The sequence below is a fragment of the Grus americana genome, chromosome 2 (genome assembly GCF_028858705.1).
Source record: "Grus americana isolate bGruAme1 chromosome 2, bGruAme1.mat, whole genome shotgun sequence".
Lineage (NCBI taxonomy): Eukaryota > Metazoa > Chordata > Aves > Gruiformes > Gruidae > Grus > Grus americana.
The window spans coordinates 36969114-36993772 of NC_072853.1; the positions used below are offsets into that span (position 1 = coordinate 36969114).

The 24659-nt window shown below is 40.6% G+C and overlaps 2 protein-coding genes across 5 annotated transcripts in view; one reads left to right on the plus strand and one right to left on the minus strand.

The window, feature by feature from the left end:
* The window catches only part of SLCO5A1 (solute carrier organic anion transporter family member 5A1), an 86528-nt gene extending 73383 nt beyond the window's left edge, over nt 1–13145 (plus strand). For all 3 annotated transcript variants that reach the window (XM_054818112.1, XM_054818110.1, XM_054818111.1), the window contains exons 8-10: nt 1191–1432; nt 4347–4411; nt 5683–13145. In XM_054818112.1, the coding sequence (XP_054674087.1) occupies nt 1191–1432; nt 4347–4411; nt 5683–6128 (753 nt within the window). In that variant the 3' untranslated portion in view covers nt 6129–13145. The remainder of the gene's footprint in view (nt 1–1190; nt 1433–4346; nt 4412–5682) is intronic.
* A 4439-nt stretch (nt 13146–17584) lies between these two features.
* Nucleotides 17585–24659, minus strand: part of SULF1 (sulfatase 1) — a 128291-nt gene continuing 121216 nt past the window's right edge. The window contains exon 23 of one of the 2 annotated variants that reach the window (XM_054818109.1): nt 17585–19976. In XM_054818109.1, the coding sequence (XP_054674084.1) occupies nt 19153–19976 (824 nt within the window). In that variant the 3' untranslated portion in view covers nt 17585–19152. The remainder of the gene's footprint in view (nt 19977–24659) is intronic. The other variant, XM_054818108.1, reaches the window with a different exon arrangement.

Genomic DNA, 24659 nt, shown 5'->3' on the forward strand with positions numbered 1-24659 from the left:
AATGATGAGTTTGATAGAAAAATCCGTATGAAACATGAGTCATTCTGTCTTTGTAGTGGAATATGTTTAGTGTGAGGAAAAAAAATACCTGGAGCCAAATTTTGAAAATGGGAGGTAAAATACTGGATAAGTGAATATATTATTAAGATGTTCAGCTAAGTCCCATGGGAAAAAAAAGTGAGGCTGTGTCATAACATGAACACATACAAAGGTATACATTAAAATTGACAAGCAACCATAATTTGGATATTTCCCGATGTCCAAGTGCTTAAATTGCAACCTTAAGATGGTCTTGTAATGTTGCTTCTTTGCATGTGTGATCCAAGGTTTTATGAATGCAAACACTGAAACCCAAAACTCCTTCCTGCAACATCACATGGGTCCTGACCTGTCTCTTCTCCAGAGCCAGTGTATTCTGATCTGCTGCACACCCCTTTGCCATTAGATTAGTTGAAAACAGTAGTAGAATAAATGTGACAGGAGGCTATTTCTGATCTAGCTCTTCCTCACCTTGCTCAGACCACCGTCTCCTTTGCCTATGAAATGCCCCTTCTTTATTCAGTCTCTTCATCCTAATTTCAGCCTCTTTGTCCATTCAGGAATCCCTCATGTCCTCCAGTCTCACTGTTTAAGTCTCTGCTTTCCCCTTATTCTCTGGTTTTGTTCCCATCCACATCCCATCCACATCCACACCCACATCCAGCTGGAAGGTCCTGGGCTGCAAGCGTGAAGTGCAGCTTGTTGCTCTTTAGCCGAATCTGGGTAGACTTCCACTGAGATGGCAGAAGACACCTCCTGAATATGAAAGTCAACAGACTGCCAAATTCCAGAATATGGCATGATCAGTGCTGCTTAAAGACTGTTTCCTCACAGGTTTTGTAATACAGTAGGAACAATCTTCTTCTCCAGCCTCCCTGTCGGAAGTGATTGAATTGTTTTGGCAGAATTTTCCAATAATTTTTTTTAAACTCAGCCTGAATAAAGCAATGGAAAGGCAATCTCATCATGCAGAGTCCTGTCCAGCTTTAAAAATACTGGGAGTGGTAACCTCACTTGTGCTTGGGGTAATGATGCTAGAGGCAAAAGATTCCTGATTTGGAAGTACCATGGGACTGTTGTACCATATCTCTGCTCAATGTCTTCCTCGCACAAGTATTTGATGTGGAAATGTTCTTTTTCGCGCTCCCCAGGTAAGAAATTACACAGAATGTGCCTGTGTTCAGAGTCGCCAGGTGATCACTCCACCGACGGTGGGCCAGCGCAGTCAGCTCCGGCTGGTTATTGTCAAAACCTACCTGAATGAGAATGGCTATGCTGTTTCTGGGAAGTGTGATCGAACCTGCAACACGCTTATCCCGTTCCTGATATTTCTCTTCATCGTTACCCTTATAACAGCGTGCGCGCAGCCGTCAGCAATCATAGTGACACTCAGGTGAGAACTTAGTTATGGCTTTTTAAGTATTTTGGCCGCTATCACCAGTGTCTGTGTCAGAAGAGGCTGGAGCAATGCAGCCAAACGTTGAGCTTCTATATCCTTAAAAAGTGAGTAGAGTATGGCTGATGTGGATTGGGTGAAACTTGCTTGTATTTAGAATATGTTACATGATAATGCACTTTCGGAAATGTGAAGTGCCCAGCGATTTCCAAGAGATATAAAGAGGGAACAAGTAAAAGCATCATGTAAGAAAATGATTACTCCTGAAGAAATTTTCAGCCTTCTCAGAGCAATGGTTTGGATTTTCAAATGCAAATGAAGAAAAGTTAATATTTGACTAATTCCTAGTTCAAAAATGAGAGGACTTTTTAAAATTACCCTTTTCTCTTTCTTGAAATTGTTCATTTCTGCCACATGCCCATTTTCTTCACAAGAATTTTGAACTTTTAATCACTACACTGTATTTGTGTTGTTGTCACCATGGTCATTTCTGGCTAGAGAACAATGTAGTCTTTGTAGAGAAAGGTAGTGGAATTTATTTGTCCATTCAGAAAAAAAGTGTTCAGTTTTTTGGATTGGCTCTTCCTATCTCTGCCATCTGGTCTGATAAACTTTATCATTCCCTATGACATCTTTGTCCATTTAAAATACAACCTCTGTAAATGAATTTCAGTCTGATTTTTAAAGAAAAGTGAGCTGAAAAAGCAGAATATGGTCTACTGCTAAAATAAATTCATATTTGTATAATATATGTTGCTGTTGTTAAAAGAGGAGGAGAAAGAATTAGCGGAAAATGAGATAACTCAGTTATTTACCAGGATTTACAATGCACACCCATAGGTGTTTCTGCTGGTAACAGAAAGACAAAAATGGTTTAAAGAGGTCGATTAGGTTTGGAATCTCAAGCTGGAGAGCTCTCAGAGTTCAAGAACTGAGTTCCTATCAGATGGAGATGAGTTGGAAGATAGAAAAAAATAGCATAGACTAGACTAGACTAGACTATGACTATGACTAAACTAGACTAGAATAGTTTAGTTGGAAGGGACCTACCACGATCATCTAATCCAACTGCCTGACCACTTCAGGGCTGACCAGAAGTTAAAGCCTGTTGTTAAGGGCATTGTCCAAATGCCTCTCAAACACTGACAGGCTTGGGGCATTGACCGCCTCTCTAGGAAGCCTGTTCCAGGGTTTGAGATGCTCTTCAGAAGCACACCCAAAACGATCCAGATGTAAATGGGCGTTCACTCCCAGGAACAGGTTAGAGCTGGTATGAAGTAAAAACCCTACAAAACCTGAAATGCTTGTGTTGTAGATGTCAGGTCCTCAGCACAAACTGTTTAGCTGTATAAATCTCCTCTTGAGCCACATTAATTGCTGACATAGAGACACTTTTGACCTGGTTTTGTGTAAAATCTCTCTCCAAATTAAGCTTTTTTAAACCAATCTCGGGCCTTTTCTCCCTGTGAGAATGGTCCTCCCAACCAAGTGGGATTTTCTCCTGGTAGTGTCTTTATATCTTCACTGATATTGTGAGACTACTGATGTTCTGCTGCTGCTCATAATTAGTCCCCTCTGAAAATAATAATGGCAAACCTTTGTAAATGAACCTTAGAAAACATGAGGCAGGTCAGGACTTGACTGTGGTCTTCGTAGGCTCAGCTGTGAGTGCAGCTCTGAAACCCTGTGGCAGGCATCTGTATCTCATCCCCAGCAAGGCCAAGCACTCTCTTGCTGTCATTTTCTCAGCCCAAGTGGCTGAGGTTTATGCAGGAGCCTGCTGCTGACACATGGAGGACTGTGCCATGTCATGTGGTGGAATTTGTCTTCCAGTTTACTTGTAAAAAAATCTACAAAATGGGTACAAGGATCACCGTTAGGACTGTGAAGCCAAGTGCTCAGGAGCAGGCATATCAGTCAGACTTCCAGTTGCTCATGCATCCTTAGCTCAACTACTGTGTGCACAGCCAACTGTATCCTGGGCCGCATCAAAAGAAGCGTGACCAGCAGGTCAAGGGAGGTGATTCTGCCCCTGTACTCTGCTCCCATGAGACCTCACCTGGAGTACTGTGTTCACCTCTGGGGCCCCCAACATAAGAAGAACATGGACCTGTTTTAGCAAGTCCAGAGGAGGGCCATGGAGATGATCAGAGGGCTGGAGCACCTCTCCTATGAGGACAGGCTGAGAGAGTTGGGGTTGTTCAGCCTGGAGAAGAGAAGGCTCCAGGGAGATCTAATTGCAGCCTTCCAGTACCTGAAGGAGCCTATAGGAAAGCTGGAGAGGGCCTGTTTACAAGGGCATGTCGTGATAGGACAGGGGGAAATGGCTTTAAGCTGAAGGAGGGTCGATTTAGATTAGATGTAAGGAAGAAATTTTTTACAACGAGGGTGGTGAGGCACTGGAACAGGTTGCCCAGAGAGGTTGTGGATGACTCCACAAGTGTTCAAGTGTTCAAGGCCAGGTTGGATGGGGTTTTGGGCAACGTGGTCTAGTGGAGGGTGTCCCTGCCTGCGGCAGGGGGCTTGGAACTAGATAACCTTTAAGGTCCCTTCCAACCCAAACCATTGTGTGATTCTATACAAAATAATAGGAAACTATCATGAGAAGCCATGAACATTCTGAGTGGATTCTCTAATTTTGTTAATGGGTTTGAATCAAATTCTTCAGGCCTTACATAGGTAAAGAAAAGTTCAAAGGCAGGACTGAGATTTTGATTACACAGGGACAGGAGGAACCAGCTATATTTTTTCCTAGCCATAAGACTTAACAATATTAGAAGCTAAATGGAAGAAATTTAGACAAAGATTTATTATAGCTCAGAAAAAATAGCCAGGAGGTAAAGCCAGAACATACCACAGTGATTATCTGTTATGACTGTTTCTTCAAAGGAGTTTTCTTCTCGCCTGCTAGGTCTGTGGAAGATGGAGAACGACCCTTTGCACTAGGAATGCAGTTTGTGTTATTACGTACTCTTGGTAAGTCTTACAGTTACTCAGCATTCCCATAAACCACAGTGTTTCCAAAAGGCTTTCCATGTTCGGCTTAAATGTACCATAAAAGTACTAAAATTCTATAAATCTCCAACTAATTGCCTGACTAATTGTATTAGGAACCTAAAATTAATAGCTTCTGAAAACGCTGTAGCTGATAATGTATTTAATTTGCTTTTTTTTTGGTTACTGACTTTCTAGAGTAACATTTTTGTCCCAGAAAGAGACATTTTTACAGTTTCAAATTTTACTTAAAAATTAATAGAGTTAATAAATATTATTTTACAAGGATTTTTTTCTTTTTTAGAAGCAGATTTTTATTGCTTTCAGTGATAGCTCTTTGCTTTTTAAAAATAAGAAGCAATTGTTACTTAACGTCTCATATCGAATGTTTCAAAGCAAAAAGGGTGCATGTTAAGTCTTTATTCCACAAAGTAGTTTCTTTCAAGCTCTTGAACGTCCAAAATCCTAACTATAAAGAACACTCCAGGTATTCAGCAACCCAAAACATGTGAATAGAACAAACAAGGACTATTCTAACTGAGAACAAGAGGAGAAGCCCATGTAGCTGCATCTGGCCAATAAGGAAGTTTTCTTTGACAAAGGGAGTTTCTGACTTGTCCTAAGGGTGTCTTACTTCCAGGGAAAGAAGGATCATTCGATGGACTGGCTGCATTTTTGGCAGCCTTAGAAGTTAAAGTCTGTTTCTGAGGAAGAAGTCTTCAAAAGAAAATTTAAAATTTTAGTGGTCCCATCGCTTCCATGCATCTTCAGTAAGAGAAACATCTTGTGGTCCTTGGTGCTTTTTCTCCTTAATCTAACATAGCAACCCCCGCCCTTTCCCAGCTCATGGGGAATGGATGTTCAGGAAGCAATACTCTGGAGATAACATATTTTGTTCCTCTCCTGTATTTTATTTCCTGAGACCAACATTGGATTTTCTTTTGGGGGACACGTAGTTCAAGAAGAGCTGTCTGGGGCCAGCAGATTGAAGAATTATCTGTTGTAAGGTGCTGCTGCGTTGTCGTCTTTGCTTGAATTCTTTCCCATTTGTGGTACTTTTCATGTGTGGGATAAGTAGTGTTGGTGGGAAGACCGACTGACCAGTTATCCATGTTTTACATTTCATGTGAGAACAGCGGTGTAGAAATCTCAAAACTTCTCGACCTGCACTGTTTGGCTAAGGCATATAGTTTCTTTAGAAGTTTTCCACAATATGCTAACACATATTATTTCTGTTGCTATTTTTCTTGCAGCGTACATTCCCACTCCAATTTATTTTGGGGCTGTTATTGACACCACGTGCATGCTTTGGCAACAGGATTGCGGCGTACAAGGATCTTGTTGGGAATACGATGTCACCTCGTTTCGTTTTGTCTACTTTGGGTTGGCAGCTGCTCTCAAGTTTGTGGGATTCTTTTTTATTTTCCTGGCCTGGTATTCCATTAAGTGTAAAGAAGAGCAACTGCAGAGACGGAGATGGAGGGCTTCACCGGTGAACACTGTGAGTGAGATGGTTGGCCAAGCTGGACCCCAACAAAACTATGCACGGACTAGATCCTGCCCTACCTTCAGCTCTCGAGGAGACATCAGTGTGGCACAAGGAATGAACTGTGTAGCACAGACGTACCCCGGCCCTTTTTCAGAAGCAATAAATTCCTCAAATGAAAATGCGTTGGAAGAAGTCACTGCTGAGATATAGACCCCTGGCTTGGTAATGTAATATTTAGTTTTGTTGGTTGACTTAATTACGGCGCCTTGTAAAACACCTGTGCCTTCTATTTTTAATCTAAATGTAACATGTGATAAAACCAACAAAGCTTAATGCAAACAAACATAGTTTGTTCCTGAGGGCTGGATACCTCAAACCAACCCAAGTTCTTATTTCTCCCCTCCCAACAATGGAGTTTTAAAAATTGTGTTTGTAATTATTTCAGATGTGTCCATTAAATGTCCATGCTCTGATCTAATGTCAATGTAAAGGTGAGGTATTATGAACAGCAGAAGTCAGTGGAAGAGTGACAAAAACTCATATTGTTGATGTCTAGACGTCACAAAAATGCTTAAATGTATCGTCAACTTCACATCTGCAAATCATATTTTTAAGAGATGAGTAATTACTGTGAGTTCTGCTACAAAGCACAACTGAACTTGTTCAAACTATGCAACTTATTTGGATAATTGTATGTGCAGCAAATTAAGTTTAAAGTTTGCTTTTAAAGACATTACTGCAATTGAATTTGAAAGGGGCTATTTTCAGACATAAGCGTTAAATTAAAAAGGAACATAAGGTTTAAAGTACTGTTAATAACATGTTAAGCCATACAAAAGTTATGCATCAGGTAATGTTTGCAAATGTTGAGTCATAATATCTTTATCCTGTCAAAATGTGCATTAATTTTCATTTGATGAGAGTAGTCATTCTTCACAAAATACACAGGCTAAGAAAGTATAACGCTTGGAGTTAAAAACTTCAGTATTAATTTGTAATAACATTAAGATGTAGAAATCAAACACACATACCAGAGCAGATAGGTGCATATTTCTGTAACGATACAGGCAGTTAGTCGGGTGGTTGTTACTAGTACCAAATGCATACTTTTCCTGAAGAAGAAAATAACCAGTTATAGCTTGGTAGGAAGAGCTTAGCTGTCCTTCAGAAACCAGTGCCAGTGTAGTTCAGCTTCCATGACAAAATCTCAAGGGAGAGCTGGTGGCCTCATTTCGTGTCCGAGTGGCTGCCTCGGACCCGTCAGGCAGCCAGCGACGGCACGGGGTCTGGGCTGGCAGCGCTCGCTGCCTGCTGCAGGAGGGAGCAGAGACCCCCCCGGGTGGGCTGCAGCAGCCTGCCCGCCGCCGTGCCCGGTGCGAGGCTTTCACCCTGGGGAGGGGGTGCCCCCTCAGACCCCGGGTCCCTCTCATTTCTGCCCCACTTCTATCTCTCCCACTACCTGGTGCAGGGCAGGCTGGTGGACAGGTCTGGAGGTTCTAGTTGTACAGTTTGTCCCACGCGTGGCTGCCTTTCCTTTTCCCAGCTTCATTGAAAGCTTCTGTGAAGGCAAAGAGCTAAGAATAGAAATTGTCTGCAAGCGTGGACCCACAGGACGTGATGTGGCCTTTGCTTTCCAAATTACTCTAGTGTGTTTTCTCCCCAGGAGATGCTGAGGTTTTCTAATCAAGTGTACTTGGCATTTCATTTCTTGCTCTGGAGGCTTTGTAGTGCTATGCTTATGATGTACTAATGATGTCTCAAAGGGCAGAGAATGATTTCAGGTGGACACTAGGAAGTCAAAGCTGTATTTTGCCCTGCAGGGAAAGTCTTAGAAGTTTAGGAAATTAAAAGCACTTTCTAAGAGGACTTAGTCAGGTTTGGATTTTGCCATGCATGAAAACAAATAGGAAAGAACAAAACTTCTATGTATTTTTGAACAGAGTTATTCCTGGTTTAATTTTTAATTTATAATATTATAAGTTAATCAAACATTGTATGGAACCAAGTCCTTGAAATTAAAGGCAGTACTCTCCTTGTCATTCATTGAGTTGTCCTGGGAAGAGTAGATTTCCCTCTCCTCCTTTGCTGGCTGCCTTTCCTCGTCTCCTGGCTCTTCTTAACCGGCACATGGAACTACCCGCAGCGCTGGTTCCTCTGCTTGAAATGGTGGGTGCTTATTTCAGAATGTCTCGGTCCATTTATGTGGCTTGTAATGATTCCCACTCTCTCTCTCTCTGCAAATTCAGATGCTTCTGCCCCAAACTGCAACAATTTTCAACACCTTCTGCTATTCTGTAGATATTAATAGCCTTTTGGGGTCAAGCCTGAGAATTTTTTTTCCTCTTGTGGAGCCACCAGATACAATACATCCTCAGTCAGCATGTGCCACCTGAGATGTTAGTTTCTACACTTCTCATCCCAATAAATAAATTTCCTTGGCTCAAAGGTATTTGGTATATTTTTTACCGTAGGAGATCACAATAGATGATAAAAATGTTTCCTTTTGCTCCAGTCTCAAATGCTTTTTGCACCAGAAATTTCCTGCCATGGAAAAAATTGAGGCAAAGTAGTAGGACAAACTGTAATTGCAGCCCACCACCCATCCGTTTTAATCACTTGCCCATTTTAATGATCATGGGGTGAGGCGAAGAGTGACAATCTTTTCAAATACCTCATAAACAGAACATTTAGAGAATTGTAATAGGCTGGAGATGAATCATCTATCCTGATCTATTCTATTTCATGCCTTGTGTGTGTGCTTCCATTCCACGCGAGTAACAAGGGAGAGCAGATTAGGCTTGTAGGACTGTCGGGAGCTGACACTCATGGCAAAGAATGAGAGGGATAGAGGTGACACATCTGCAACTGCTGCCGCTTCTGGGCTGGTTTCAAGGGAATTCAGAGCTTGTTGGAAAGGAGGCCACCTGTTTTTTAGGAAATCCTGGCATTTCAACTTCTAAAAACATTAATTTTTTTTTTAATGTTTGAGAAACTGGAATGTAGAAGGAAAGATGTTCACTTTGGAAATACTGAAAAAGTCTTGTTTACATACTTTCAATAGCTTTCAATTTTCCAAATTATATGCAAACCAAAAAGTAATTCATTACTTCTCAAGCAAACCCATTAGCATTTTTGGATATAGATTATTTTGACAATATGAATATATTTCTAAAAAATCACTTAATTAAATCAGCATTATCTGAAAGAAAGAAAACCCAAACTCCGGCCAGTTTTGGCTTGATTCCTGAAGAAGGCTTTATTGTGAGTAAGCTATAACAGTCTAAACTAAACCAATAAAGGCACGCAGGGGAAACACATTAACTTCCTAGAGAAGTCAATTCCAACATTGTCAACATTGACTGAAATACGGACTGAGGCCTGCTGAACAAACACTACTTTCTGAGTTTGTCACTGCTGAAGGAAGAAATGACAATTGTGTCATCCCTAGCAGGAGTCAGGATCGACGTGTGGTGCTAAACCGACTCACAAGAAGAATAAAGGAGCTTTATCTATCACCCAGTGAAGGTGGCCATGCTGTCTTCCTGCTGTGAAATCCTCTGACCACAGAATATAAAATCCATTGCCTTGTAATTTCTGACACCTTCGCTCTCTGCCCCCAAACACGAAAGGTTAGATAGTAGTGAGTACAAAGAAAAGGTAAAGCTCACCCACAGGCTGCTATCGGTAGTAAACCTACGTCATCTACCTGCAGTTAACCAGCCAGGGATAATATGGAGCAACGACACCCAGCGACTAACTACAAGTCCACAAAGTGAAGTAGGGGCACAAATCTCCTCATCGTTATTAGAAATGTAAGTTTGAAAGGCCCTAAATTAGTTACAAACACTTGAGTTTGTTTCTTTTTTAAAAAAATATAGCTTATTACTTTGTAGCATTAACCATTCATTATGGCTGTGATCCAGCAGAACACTTAAATATGTGTGTAAGTTTATATACTTAAGTAATGCACTTAAAAATAATACATGTGTGTAAGTATTGGACTGAATCCCATCTGCATTCAAAAAGGAGTTCGTTTACCCAAAGAGTAATTTCCATGCAGAGTTTTTTCCCCCATGGATTCAGGGATCATTGTAACTAGAACAGCACAAAGTAGCACTCAAGTACTCTGCTCTGGCATTCACATGTGGCTACTTAGATATCTAGCAATGGAGGAAAGCTTTCATTTTCAAATATAATTAAAATTCAAAATATCTTGTGGACAAGCTCAAAGATACATTCTAGCTCTTCCTGCCATTCACTCATTTTATTAATTTCTGGCTGAAAATCTGTTCGTTCTGTGGGGAGATAGATTAAATAAAGGCATCCTTCTGACCTTAAAGCCAGTGAAATTGCTCAAGTAATGGCGTAGGTTCGGATTGCGCCCTTTCACAATATTTGGACCTAGAAGTTCAGATGGCAAATTTTCAGTATCCCGCACAAACGGAGCAGAGCACTGCCTGCTCTGTAACTCCAGACAGTGTGGCTGGGAGAGGGGTCAGAACCTTCTGTACTGTTCTTGCGGGTTTTTCCCCCAAATGCCTGAATTAATACTGCCTTACTACACTTTCTCTGTGTGTAATACCACAGCTCTTTGTGGTGTTATATTGACATAACTGAAGATAAATAGGTCCAAAGTGTCTTACTGCTATTTTGGAGCCAGATTCTCAGCTTCATCAGTCCGGTGATGAGGTTGAAGAACTGGGCCAGTACCTTGGACATTAACGAGCTGGCGCTTTAGCAAGTGTGTGTGAACTTAAGTGATGATATCAAGTGCTTGTTTAGCTTTCGTACTCTGTTCACTGGTTACCACTACTGTTTTCAGAGATCAAAGACAAAATATTTCTTAAAGAAGTTTATCTTTTTCTGTTTTCTCAGTAATGTGTCTTTTATAACAGTATAGGGGATGCCATGCTGCGGTGTCTGGTTCCCACAGCTGAAGGCACTCAGCTGCAATTGCTTTCCAGGGGCTTAAAACACCTGGTAATAGAGATTTACCTGGACTGCAGTCTGAGTCGGTGTTGCTTTGGACAGTGTTTGCCCCTTGTAGATTAAACCTGTATCAACACATGTCAGGTTCTTCACATATTGGACTCGATTTTATAGACAATTTTATCCTTTAGAGTGCTTAGAAAATGAGCAGTTGCCATTAGGGTGGTAGATTCAGTCTTTGGCATTGACTAGGGCTTTCTTTTTTTCTTAAAACATCTTATTTTACAAATAACAATTCAGAAAGGTTACATGTAAACAGTCGCAGAGCAGAGATGTGAAGCCTTCAGCGTAGGCACTAGGTATGGTCGGGGTTCACATCATCCTTCTTCTTTACACTGAGTATCACTAATAGATGTTATTATGTGGCCAAAGGTTTCAAAGCCTACCTGGTCTTCAGGAAGGGAATTTCCCCATCCTTTCCACAGAATAAATGACATAAATTAGGGAGGACAGCTAACACTATCCATATCCCATAGCCATACCCATTATATTAACTACAGTTAATAGCTATAGTTTTTGGCACCCCCCCCTCCAATCCTTCAGATAAGCTATTTTCTTGTAGCATAATACAGCCTTTTAAACACAGGCTTAGCTCTGCAAGTTCAAAGTAGCTCCAAACTTTTCTTGGTTTCAAGTGTTACGAAGTAGATGCTTATTTATTCAGGTTCCATTTTACTCTTCTACTTGTTACATTATCCGTTGTGTGTACTGTATTTTCTTATTTTCTCTCTCTCAAACCAGTTGTCACAATGTTATCCTGTAACAACATTTTGTTCACGATATAGAATAGGTGAAAAGCTGTGGAATTCGTGAAGGGCTACAAAAAAATCCAAAACATTGTTCACCTCGAGGAAGGGTGAGCCAGCTTGATAATCTTTGAACAAATGACTAAACAACACTGTGGTGCTACTAGGTACTGAAATGTTTTATGATGTATTCACTATGACTTAAACGACATATTCAAGGCATGTCAATGATGCAACTGCATGTGTTTTTGTTCTAAAAGTCTGGACTGCTCCAGCAAAGACAGTGTTTGTAATTCCTGGTGGGCCAATTCCTACCTAGCTCTTCTGTGGGAAGGTAATTTTGGGAGGCAGTATAGGATTTGGCCCAGCGCTAACAGCTAAGGTGAAGGCGATACAGACCACAGAAATCTCAGGTAGGACGTATTCATCCTGCTGTAACGTGTTACTTTAGTGGCTTTGCTTAAGCAGAGGCTGAAAATAAATTCTGTCGTAATGACAAGAACCACTAGGCTAAATTCTGGGACGCCTTAACCAAGCAACATAAGTAAGCATTTGAATTAAATTGAGGATTCAGATCTGAAATATTAATGTTCTTCCATGGAATACCAGAAAGAGAGGAATAGAACATAAGAGCAGGCTCTAGCTCTAGCAGTGGAAAAAGGCCAAATCTTACAGTGAGCTACGATTTAAAACAGAGGGTCTGGTCTTAAAATCTTGAAGATAAACTTTTTACCTTCCATTTTGAATTCTGAAAGGTAATTGTTTTGTGTTATTGTGCCTGGACTGCTCATGCAGAGGAGGCATCCGTATCCTAAATAGCACTGAGGTACACCTCCGACTGATAGGTCAGAAATTTTACCTCTTTAACCAATTCCGTATTTGAAAACATGGAGGGAAATTTCAAAATAATAATTTAAAAAAAACCCACATACAAAATCATGCAGAACTGAGTTTCTGTACCAAAAAAAAAAAAAAGAATTTGGAGTCAGAGAGACTGATGGTTGAGTAAAGGCTTTCCTCAAAGACGACCTTGTCTTTTCCCCAGTTGAGCAAAGAGGAGTTTTGTCCTTGGCTGCAGTGCATACCTCTACAAAATGATTTAAGAGTTAAGCAGAACAGCAACAGTCTGGGTAGTATGTTAGGAGCATGGAGTGGGCACACTGCCTGTAACTGTTTAGTTTTTTAAAAACTCATTATTAAGCAAATGTGTAGAGTATTAAGGAAATTTGTAGAGTATGTCTGACCGTATGAGTGTGTGGGTGCTGTGCTGTGGTAAAAAGAGACTAATTGGTTTATGCAGTTTGTTTTGCATACTTTAGGCTCCTGTATGGGGTTTTTTAATTGATATTTATTTCTCAGCAGAGCTTAGAATAATTTTAAAGCTGTGTAACACATCATTTAATGAAATCTATTGTCAGCATCTGTTGTAAACACGTGTTTACAAAACAAACTCTTGAATACTTGATATTTGGAAATAAAAAATAGCATATCATGTGTGTTTTATTTCTGACAAAAAAAGAGAAAGTGCTGAAAAAGGTACGTGGGTCGCTGTGCAATCATTCTGGATCAGGTGATGAAGTATTTGGTCTTTCAGTGCATAGCCAGGCAAAACCAAATCTTTCCACTGAATTCAGTGACCACTGAATCACAACTAAGTATTGATCATAAACTGTAAAATTCTACAGTTTCCTCTAGCATTGAATTTGATTAATATGAGTTACATGCTAAAAAATACAAATTTGTTTGAAATAGATATTGGCAGTAGAGTACGAGTCGATGTGCATTTATGCTGCTCAGTAAAAGAGGGCCGGAGCATGAACCCAGGGACTGAACTCCTGATGCCCACACTGCTTAGTATTTAGCTCACTCCTTGGCTCTGATTTGGACCATGCCAACAAAGTACTTCCGTGTGGTTTGTGGGGAACAGCTATGCCACAGAGAGCTCCCGCATGTCCGAAGTGGCTGAGCCAGGTTTGGTTCCCCTCTATTCCTGCAGCCACCGAAAACCACAGGCTGTGTCCGTCAGGGACCCCCACGTCCTCGTGCACCACCACAGGGGCTGCAGCACACACCACAGTACCACGCCATAAGTGGTTGCAACGCAAGTCTTGTGTTACCACAGGCATTTAAAAATGCAAAGAAATGCAAATTATATTTTGGGTCCACAGGAACATCAGCACGGAGGCAAGGGGAGATCCAGGGCTAAGTGCTACGAACTGTGGATGGGGCAAACCTGACCCAGCAGTGTGGATGTGACTTTGTTCATGCAATTTGGTTTTGGAGCTAGATTTTCTGCTCACTTTTATTTAAAAGTAAAGGTATATCCAAGGATGGAAATTCTGTCCCAAGGCAGCCTGGTCTTTCAGGATGAAAAGAACAGAAGGTTGAAGTTGAATATATTTTTCTAGACATTTCCTTATTGACCCTTTATACTGAAAGCCTTTTGACCTGTAGTGCATCTTTTATAACTGGATGAGCTGTGGCTTGTTTCTATGAAACTTCCTCACGGCTTGGTGTAGTGTGAATACTACGAGCCCCCGCACCCCAGCAAGGACTGAACAAAACTTTGCTGCCACGGAGCAGTTGAATTTGCATTGATTCAGGACACGGCTTGTCTCTCTGAGGTATCTAAATGCATTTGGTTTCAGACCACAGTCAGGAACTGTGGTGTTGTGCGCAGCATCTAGCAGATTCGAGTCCTCAGCCAGCCGATGTGTGCAACCAGAGAGGAGCTACTGTTTTCACGGATGGCAGAGAAATCTATGGGGTCCAGATCCTGTCAACCTTCCAAGTTCCAAGTAAGACGTCTCAGTTTTCATTTCCAATACATGTAACCACACAAAAAACCATCTTGCAGATTCCCCTGAAAGTCACCTGTGCCCAAGACTAGAAATGCTAAATCAAGGAACGTGCTGTGGATGAAATTACCATCACAAGATTTCTAGCACATTGTTTCTAGTCGAAAACAGAATAACTGAGTTACCTGGGCCGGGGTGGAAGCACAGCGGGGCGGTGCAGGGGCCAAGGAGGAGCAGTGCTGTGCGGCTCTGCACTGACCTCTGCTGCCCGAGGGGTAAAATTACCCCAGGCAGCTCCGAGGTGGCTCAGGCTGGGACTGTGTCCCTTCAGATGGGTCGTGTGTTTTTTTTAAATGACTCTCCAGCTTGTACCCCACTTACTGCACATCGGTTCTCACTGCAAAATGGTGTCAGAGCGCACAATTGGACTGTTTATTTGCTGAAACTAAAGGAGGAAGCTTTTTTACAGCATCACACCTAGTGGGCACCAGCCACCCACAGGTGCGCAAGCCTCGAGCCCAGTCCTGAGCAGATCCTCCCTGACCAGGGCTGCTGCAGCTCCTGGCTTCTTGGCCCCAACTGTTTCACCACACAGATGTCCTCCCATTGCGCTTCAGTGGCTGCCAATGTAGACAGTTGCAGGCATCTACAGGGATTTTGGTGGGGAGAGTGGGGGTTTCTGTGCCCAGACCTGCACTCTGAAAATCCCTTCACACGGCTGTCACATAAACCCAGGGGTGGCTGAACTCCAGAATGATGCTATGATCCAAATGTTACCCAAGAGCTTTACCATTTTTTTATAGCTGTTTGTATGCATTAACACTTCAGGAACAACAAGATTTACCTATCCCTAACAGCAACTAACAAGTGCCTGAAGTTCTGGAAATGAAGCATTACCCATCTTTGCTTTTCTTGACAGCTTTAAGTTGGTAGGAGGTCTCAGAAAGTGTCTCATGGAGTCCAAGAGTGTGAGGGCGATATTGGCTGTCTTCTTATGAATCCCAGAGGAATCTTAGAACCACAGAATAGTTTGAGTTGGAAGGGACCTTTAAAGGTCATCTAGTCTAACCTCCCCTGCAATGAGCATGGACGACATCAACTAGATCAGGTTGCTCAGAGCCCTGTTCAACCTGACCTTAAATGTTGCTAGGGATGGGGCATCTACCACCTCTCTGGGCAACCTGTTCCAGTGCTTCATCACCTCGCCATAAAAAATTTCTTCCTTATGCCTAGTCTGAATCTACCCTGTTTTACTTCAAAACCATTACCCCTTTTCCTGTTGCTGCAGGCCCTACTAAAACATCTGTCCCCATCATTCTTACAAACCCTCTTTATGTATTGAAAGGCCACAGTACTCCATCTCCTTCTCTTCTCCAGGCTAAATAACCCCAACTCTCTCAGCCTTTCCTTATAGGAGAGATGTTCGATCCCTCTGGTTATTTTTGTACTCAGGACCTTCAGATTATGAGACTGAAGAATTTCACATAATCTTGACACCTCCCAAAGATGTGCAAGTCTTCAAGATATTCCTGCCCACCTCCAGGCCCTCTTCAGAAAGTAGATAATTATGTACAGCCTTTCAAAAAAGTCACATCTGCCGTTATTTTGCTGATCAGAAAAAGCCAAGAAGGTCCTCCTTTCAGCCCTCCCCTTGCCTGCTGTCAGGAGCGCTTGCCCATCAAGTCAGATTTAGGCATTTGTTTTCCTCCTGAGCTTGCAACTGCCTGATGCCCGTAAGAGATTCCTGACAGTCACACCATGCACTGCTCATAGACTCAACTGCCTCAGCTATGGGACAAGAAGTACTGTACGGAAAGAAATGCAAAATGTATGGGGATAGCAACACACTGCTTAGGACACCTACTTAGGTGGATATTGCAGCTTTTGGCCTCTTTCTTTTGGTCTGGTTTTATATTTGATGCATGTTTGCAGAGAGCAAGGATCAGAGCTCATTGATCCCTGTACCTCTTAGCTACAGAGTGAATCTCTTTGTATTTTTTTTTCCCCTCCAGACTCCTCTAAAAGAGCTATAAAAAAGGCTCCCACATAGTTTAGAAGATAGGGCACTATCTAACCTTCTGATAGTTTAGAAGACAGGGCACAGTCCTGCAAGAGGAAGGTTGACCACTTTCAAGCTGAAGAAGATGTGATGTCTTCCCTTTCCTGAGTGCATACTTTAAGCCGTCATGTAAGAAGGACCAAGTGGGGTGACTGGGTGGACCACGCTATTGCACCATTCCCTTCTCTATCTCTGGCCATGCATTAAGAGCAAAGAAAGCAGCTTGCTTGTTTCTTTCAAAGAAATGCACTTTCAAACAATGGAGGGCACGTGGTTGGTACTGCACAATGATATGAGTGAGGTAGTTGTATGGGACCTTGCTTCAACTTGCCTTTGTCCTTAAAGTTCTCCCAAACTTGCTGGCTCAGCCTGCTCAGCACCTGTTTTGAAATACATCCTGCGTTTGCCAGTGTGCCTTCCAGGGGTAGACATCTCTCAGGGGTCTATCTAGCATTACAACGACTGAGTTTTGAACCTTTAGGCTAACCATTGATCCCCTTTCCTGATTCTCACAATCACATGAAACTTCATGTCTGCAGGAGCATGAGTGTCCAGGGACTGTGTAGAAGAAAGAAGACAGAGTACAAGTAAGAGAGAGTTTACCTCAAAACCTACATTCCCTTTTGTGAAGATTTGTGTGAGAAGACACTCCTCCTGACTAGAGATCTGTAGTCCACTCTGGTTAAGCCCTGCGTGTCCGGACTGCTGCGCTTTGCTGTCACAGGGAGAGCTCTGGTGTTGAGCGGCAAAGCAGTAACAGTGCTTTACTTCTGGGAACCACTCGTTGTGCAGCTCGGTGCACCAACTTCAAAGAAGAAAGGATCAGATGAATTGGGGATTAAAAAAAAACCTAAAAAAAAATCACAGCATGTCTTAACCAAAAAATATATATTATTCACAATGTCCAAGAATAATTTATAACTAACAGAATGTAGTGTGTTATTTTGTTACCCATTGCTTTAAATGTGGATGGATTCTTAAAACTGAAACTGTTAACATATTTTTAAAATAAATCTTAATTAGGAGAAAAACTGGATCATCTGGACTTCTCTGAAGCAGGTAAAGTAAAACACTTTTTATTTCAAGAAATATTGCTTCTAGACTTTCCCGAAGCCAGAATTGTTCTATAAAAGTATCACAGAAATATTATACAAGATTTAAAAACACAGTCTGTATCCTAGTAACTTAAAACCTATGTACAAAGAGCATCATTCATGACCATAAATACGTTTTTCTATCAATCAGCCCATGACACATACATCAGATAAGGAGCTAGTAATTTTAACATATGTACAAAGTCCATCAGAAAGACTGCTTCTTAAAATTATTAAAATCCAACTAAAAGAATTTCCTTTTAAAAAAGTTTCAACTTAAAATACAATGCAATGAATGTAAGTTTAACCTGCAGTGCTTGCAATAGCCAAAAAATACTCACTACACTAAATAACATGTAACAGATAGGAAACACACCTGTGAACTGGACACTGGAATTACATCTGTTTGAGGTAATTCTCTTTTGTTGTTGTTGTGCTAATTATTTAGAAATTTATAAAAAAGCAAGGGAAGATATTAAGTTTCGAGTAATACAGATTTTCAAAGTCATTTTTGTATTATGCTTTATAAAATTTAATGTTTGGTAAAGTTCAAGAAAAATTTAGAATACAACATTATCTAAACTACTATTTTTTACCTCATGTGCCTTTTGTAGCTAAAATAATGTAAATCTAACATGATTTTATCATTCCCTTTAATGCCTGTTCACAACAAAAAGAATTTGTCTCAAAATGATAATAATGCTTTCAAGATATTGCTCAGGATAATAAAAATCAGATGTGGTGACAAAAGCATATACGTATTGATGTAAACCTTTCTACCAGTATCAGAAAAAAAAAAAAGTCAAAAAACCTCATGGATTTTTAATACTGACAATATCAACATATAGGGAAACAATGCAATATAAACAAATCCTCCTACAGTTAACAATCATTAGCCATACCTTTCTGAGAGTAAACTTAATTAAATCAAAGTAACAAAAACATGCAATATTTTTGCTAAAATAATATTCAAGGAGTCTGTTTCCACAGTCCATGCTGTTTACCTCTTTCCTGTCAATCTATTTATTGGTTTCACAATTACGTGAGACAATGAGCAAACCAAGAACATGTAAGGTATTGGATTCGTAAATGGTATGGCATACAGATATTCAAAGTGCATTTTACTTAAAAGCATGACATTAGGAACTTCCAGTGGTTAAAATAATTTATGAAAAAGACATTATGCAGACAGATTGGGTGGACTGAAACATTCATTCATGGTGGGGTCATTTGGAACTACAGAAAGTAACTCAAACATCCTCTTCAAAGAAATAATTTTTAACTTTTGGAGAATGTGCTACTGCATTTGAAAGTTAACACTGTTTCTTTTCATTAAAAAACCGGAAATCTTGCTGCCCAGTGGGGAGAATTACTGTGAAAATATGTGCGTGTGAATAAAAAAAAAATGCACACAGACAAATACTGAACTGGGCTCAATTTAGCTGCAAAATGTATCTACAATAAACATGGAATGTCAGTTGTTATGATTACCTTTATTAGTTTGCTAATAAGAAAAAGGGGAACTTATTTAATGGTTTACAACTTGATCTAATCCAAGGAGAGTGGAGCTGAGGCACTGCCTTCTACATTTAGGATTTGTGAAGTTTCCCCTGCAAGACTCTGTTCCGTTTTTTCTAAGAAAGTTCCTGTTTTGTGGATACCGATAGATGAATCCCTAATGGATACATTTACAGCCTGATGAACAAGGGGTTCATCGGACCTCATGGGAAGATAGATTTGATCTTCAAATATTTCTTCCACAGCATCACTGTCCTGATGAGTGTCCTTTTGAGGAATGCTGATGGATTGTAGCATGAAGCTATGCCGGGACTCTAACTCTATCAGACCATTTCCACTGAAATCCATATCAAAATGGTCCGATTCTTTATCCTCCATCCATTTTTCAGCTTGATGATTATTTCTCCAGTGTGCGTCATTCAAACTACTGTTCTCAGGAATATCGTTGTTTAATTCAAGTTTCCTCTCCTGACTTAAATTCACCGTGCTCAAAGCGAGGGCTGCAAAGTCCGTTGGCACAATAAGCTGCAACTCTTCTGCAGGCAAGCCGCTCGATTCTTCAGCAGAAGTCATTTCCACCAAGGTAAACGGCGTGGATGATTCGTCCCCGTCCCTGTTGCTTCGAGCAGTGTTAGCCTTGTCCGTTTTATTTTGCTGGTAGTAACTGTTCAGCAGTGCAAACATTCTATCTACATCCTTCAAGTAATTAGTCCAGTCAGCCAGACTAAGTCTATAGTTGTATCTGTATTCATATACACTTTCATTCACACTGTACAAGTCTTCCAGTCCTTGCCAGTCGATGTCGCCAGTGAAACTGGGCAGGTTAGCCTTCCCATCCATCCCATAACTGTCCTCTGTTGAAAGAAAGAATAAAGCCTAATGGTGAACACCAGCTTAAAAGTGCAAGCACAACCTCCACGTGTGTTTCTACTCCAATTTGCTTGAAAGCACCGCTATTCATAACGTATGTGGCTCAAAATGTAAGACACTCCACATCTTCTGTCATGATATTAATGATTCTGGCCTCAGATGTGTTCACAGCTCCCGTTGAACACACAGCAAGAAGTTCCCTGTCTTCTGCTACATCCTTGGACTGAGGGAAAAAGAGCAAAATCTGGTCTAACGGAGTTTGGTGATGACAGTCAGAGATAAGTCTTTCCCCTAATATTTCAAGGCAGGAAAGTTGTTTCAATACATGAAAAATCTATTTGCCTTTCCTGAACGCTCAACCAAAATATGGAAAAAATGAACCATGGTTAAGTATAGAAGATGGGACTGACTCTGAAAGCCATTAGTGACCTGAACTTCAACAACGCCCACAGGAATTTGGTGTTTGGGTAGCTTCAGACATACGGTCGACAAACCAACCAGCTACATTTTATTTAATAAATGATAGCCATGGGTAGTATTTTATTTACTTTGTAAACATTAATTTTAATTTACATCAAGCAATTATGAGAAAGAAAAGCTGTAAAAACTTGGTGTGAATTAATTTATAGGACTGCAGCACTCTGTAAAATACTGTTAAAATATACATAGATATAGAACCTCCTACAGGTTTTAATTGTTTTTATTAAAAACCAAAGCTTTCAAAGAAAATGTCCAACAGCTTTATCAAATAATAAGTTTGAATAAAGGGCATACCTATGAGTCTATAAGTAGCAACGGGGCTGCATTTTATATTGATCACAGCCAGAAAAAGCAAAGACATGAAGGAAACCCATTTCCAAAAGATTTCTAAAAGTCACTACCATGACTATAGTGACCCAGATTATCAAATGTAGTGTGAAATTTTTATATTGACAAGTAGCGCTGAACATCACTAATTCATTTAATTCACTGTGCAGACTGTCTTCAGTTCAAAGATTTTAGCAACAAAGTGGACGACAAGGAAAAACTAATCAGGTAATGCAAAAACCTGTCAGGGAAAGCGGCAAATTTGTCCTTACAAATGATGTTGTAGGCAATATTTAGTAATTAGTTCACTGAGATGACTTATTATTTTTCAGAAAATTATACAGGCAGGTAGGCCAGTAGTAATTACCTTGGAAGTTCAAGTGGCTATAGTCCAACAGTGTGAACTGAGCACGAATATTTATCTGTACTGAGCCCTTCATCCTACAGTGGGTTCTTGGCATCTCCACTAATTTCTTTGCATTTTAACTTGACCTTTCTTGTTGTTCAAGTAAAACAGAATATATAACTTATATCTATCATATCTTACGTTCTTTGCTTCTTTACTCGCTTGGGATTTCACAGTGGCAAGAATTTCTCCAATATTTAGTCCATCATATGGAAACTCAGAAAAATACCATTATGGTCAGAAAAAACCTTGAGATTTTCTTATGATGAGTTGCCTTATTCTGTTCCCACCAAAGGGAGACCTTCTTCCTTACTTGTAAACACCTCAGTCTTTGATCTTACTTGATATTTCTTCACTTAATACAACAGCTGTAAATATTTTACAACATAGAATTTAAACATCTTATTTTTTTTAAAGCAAGTTCTAGAAATATTTTTTTTGCAAACACTTGGCAAACTGCCTGTTACAGGAAGCGCCACAAGCTTTTTGGATTTGGTAGGACAGCTATGACAGAGTGTCTTCCCTCTTTCTTTTCCTGAAGTAGACAAGAGAAATGAAATCATGGTATGACCACATGAGCGCCATCTTCATAAGTCAAATTATGGATAATTTGTTTCCTGAAACAAAAAATAATTAAATACTGCAGAGGTTTCAAGAAAGAAGTCTTATTCCAGTGCGTAGAGGCATAAAGAGCCCTAGAAAACATGATAGGAAGGGATGCATTTTTGAGGAATTTAGTCACCAAACTCTCTAAGATATTAGCCACACTGCAAATGCAACAATATTTAAATTTTGCTCTGTTATTATTTGTATTGGAAGTTTCTTTTTTTTTTTTTTTTCCTTTTCTTTGCCAAATCAGAGCCTGTATAGGAAAAAAACCTGCTGTACGAACAGACAGTGGCCAAAGTGGTTTAGTATGTGATGGCAGAAACTGAAACCAGAGTGCTGCTGTTTGATCAGTAACAGGTTTGGGGATGGACCAGGGCAGTGGGGGGCAAAGCAGGGGCCATACAGGTAGCTTTGGGTCCCAAGGAGCCTCTCTTGCCTGTCCCAGGCAGCAGGACAAGGGGTTGAGCTGGGCAAGCTGGGGTGGCAGGGTGGGCAGCAGGTCTGGGGGCTGGCAGGGAGAAGCAGGCTTTCCATCAGGTTCAGCAGCAGGGCAATGGGGCTGTGCTGCACAGAAGTAAAATCAACAAGGAGTTTGCTGTATTCCTACAGAACAGCTCAAAGGCTGAGTCAGAGCTACGTGGATCTATTTTTTTCCCCTTTAAATGTGGCACTGTTTCTGCAGTCTCAGAGGAGTTTCACAGCTGGAAAGGCACTGGGAATTGTTCCATGATCTTCACATCAAGCAGAAAAAAAAACTTGTTTAAAGTTGCATTCATACACATTGAAAAAATAGGAAAGCAAAGTCCTAAGGTCCTAGAAATGACTGTATGTTGGTTGACCGAGCAAGTCACCTCACACCTTAATGCCACAACCTAGCAGTAAGCATGAAAAGTTTCCCACTGAAACTGAAGTATACAAGGGGAAGGAGAGAGGAAAGAAAAGGTTTTCCCCTGTAAGAAATCTCATTACAAATAGGTGTGAAATGACAAAGTGCAGATGAGTTGCATTTGAGTAACAGCATGGCGGTGGTTTCCTTGATCAACATTTTGGAATCTCTCAGCTTCTTCTCATAAACCCAGAAAAGAGAAAAGTCTTGCTAACTGTTCATAGTAATACATCTTCCAATTTTTTAAAATCAAGCATTAGCTAATCTTCAGTCTCTAATTATCATAACCCAGAGTCCCACGATGTCATCTGTGGCTGCATTGTCTCAAAACTAATAAGACATTTAGATATATCTCCGCTGAGACTAAAGACAAGTAGGTACAGTCATCTCCTCGGTGGCTTTGCAAAACCTCAGACAAGCAGGAGAAGGGAGAGTGCAATATCCCACATACTGTTATCATCCACGTCTGCAGAGTGATGTTCTGTCCATCAAAGGACACAGGTGACACCCGTTCTTTCCTGCTGGAGCTCTCTCCCTGTGTGTTAAGCAAACAGCACTATCCTAACCTTTTCCATACAGACTCGTCCCAATATTGTACTTGCAACACAGGTAGTGATGTACTAACTCGGGATGTTTTCAGCTGGGAACAGATCTGACTGGAGAAACTACATGGTCTGAAGGAAGCCTAAGGGGTGGTTTAGCAGCATGGGGCTTTTCCTTTCGTATTCTGTTGGTTCCTCTGCAGGCATCAAGAAAAGGATACTTTAAGAGAACCTTTTAATGATTCCTGAGAAATGTTTTCTGTTCATTTAAAAAAAATTTGTTTTAGAAAAAACCCAGCAATTTCCACCAGGATGGGGCTTGAACCAAAATGTTGAACTTGAGCATCTGTGTATACTGAGAAACTGGGTGGCTGGAATATAATGGCACAGAGTGATGTCACTTTATACTATACCTGCTCTTTATCCCAGGAGCAGAATGTTTACTGACTTGGTACCAGAAGTTAGAATGTTTTGATTACTAAACAATGTAGCAAGATATAATTGAAAGATTAATCCTGTGTGCTCTACTATTTCATGCAATCCTACAATTCAAAAATGCCATTTCTGTTAGATCTGTAGTTAAAATGAGGAATGCTTCGAAGGATGTTTTCTAATGAAAGACTTAAAAGCATAATTACAGGGATTACTTTCTATCATTGTAGTAACCAGTTCCCACCAGACTGTAACGAGCAATGCAAACAACTGGGATATAACCAAACAAAAGCTTATCATTTTCCTAGATCCCAAAACTACTCAAGTGAGAAAAAACAAAATTGGCTGCAAGGAAAAATTAGCTGCTTAAATTGGAGATCTATAAAACATTGAAATACATTATCTTAATTGTTCCCTGGCTGCTGGGAGCTAATGGCAAAGTTCTTTTCAGAAGACCCTGTGAAAACAAGTTTTATATAGACTTGTATGCTCCTTCGACCCAATTTACATCTCAGGCAAATAATGTATATCAGGAGCTGCTCCATCAAAGTGCATGGAGTTGAAAACGTATAAAACTGATATACCATGAGAAGATATGAAGTCTAAATACGACACTTGACAGGCTTCTTCTAATCTGTTTTTTCCCCTGAGTACAAGTATTGCTAACTGAACAGCAAATGCAGTACTGTTAAGACCTGAGTTTTTTCAGTCTCTTCAGGCTTTTGCTTTGTGTTCAACAGGTTCCTCCACCAGGAGGAACTGGGCTCTGCATGATAAACGTATAGGTATGATAAATACACTTGCAAACAGATGAATATACTTGCAAACAGCAGTCTTTCATGCATTCCTCAGGTTCAAGCATTAGGTATAAAAACCCCTCACCTAGTGCCCTTCCTCAGCTCAGATATTACAACCTTTTTAAGAAATTTTGTTTCACGCGTGTGTGATCTGGTCTGAAAGCATCATCCCCCGGCCCAAAGGAGCC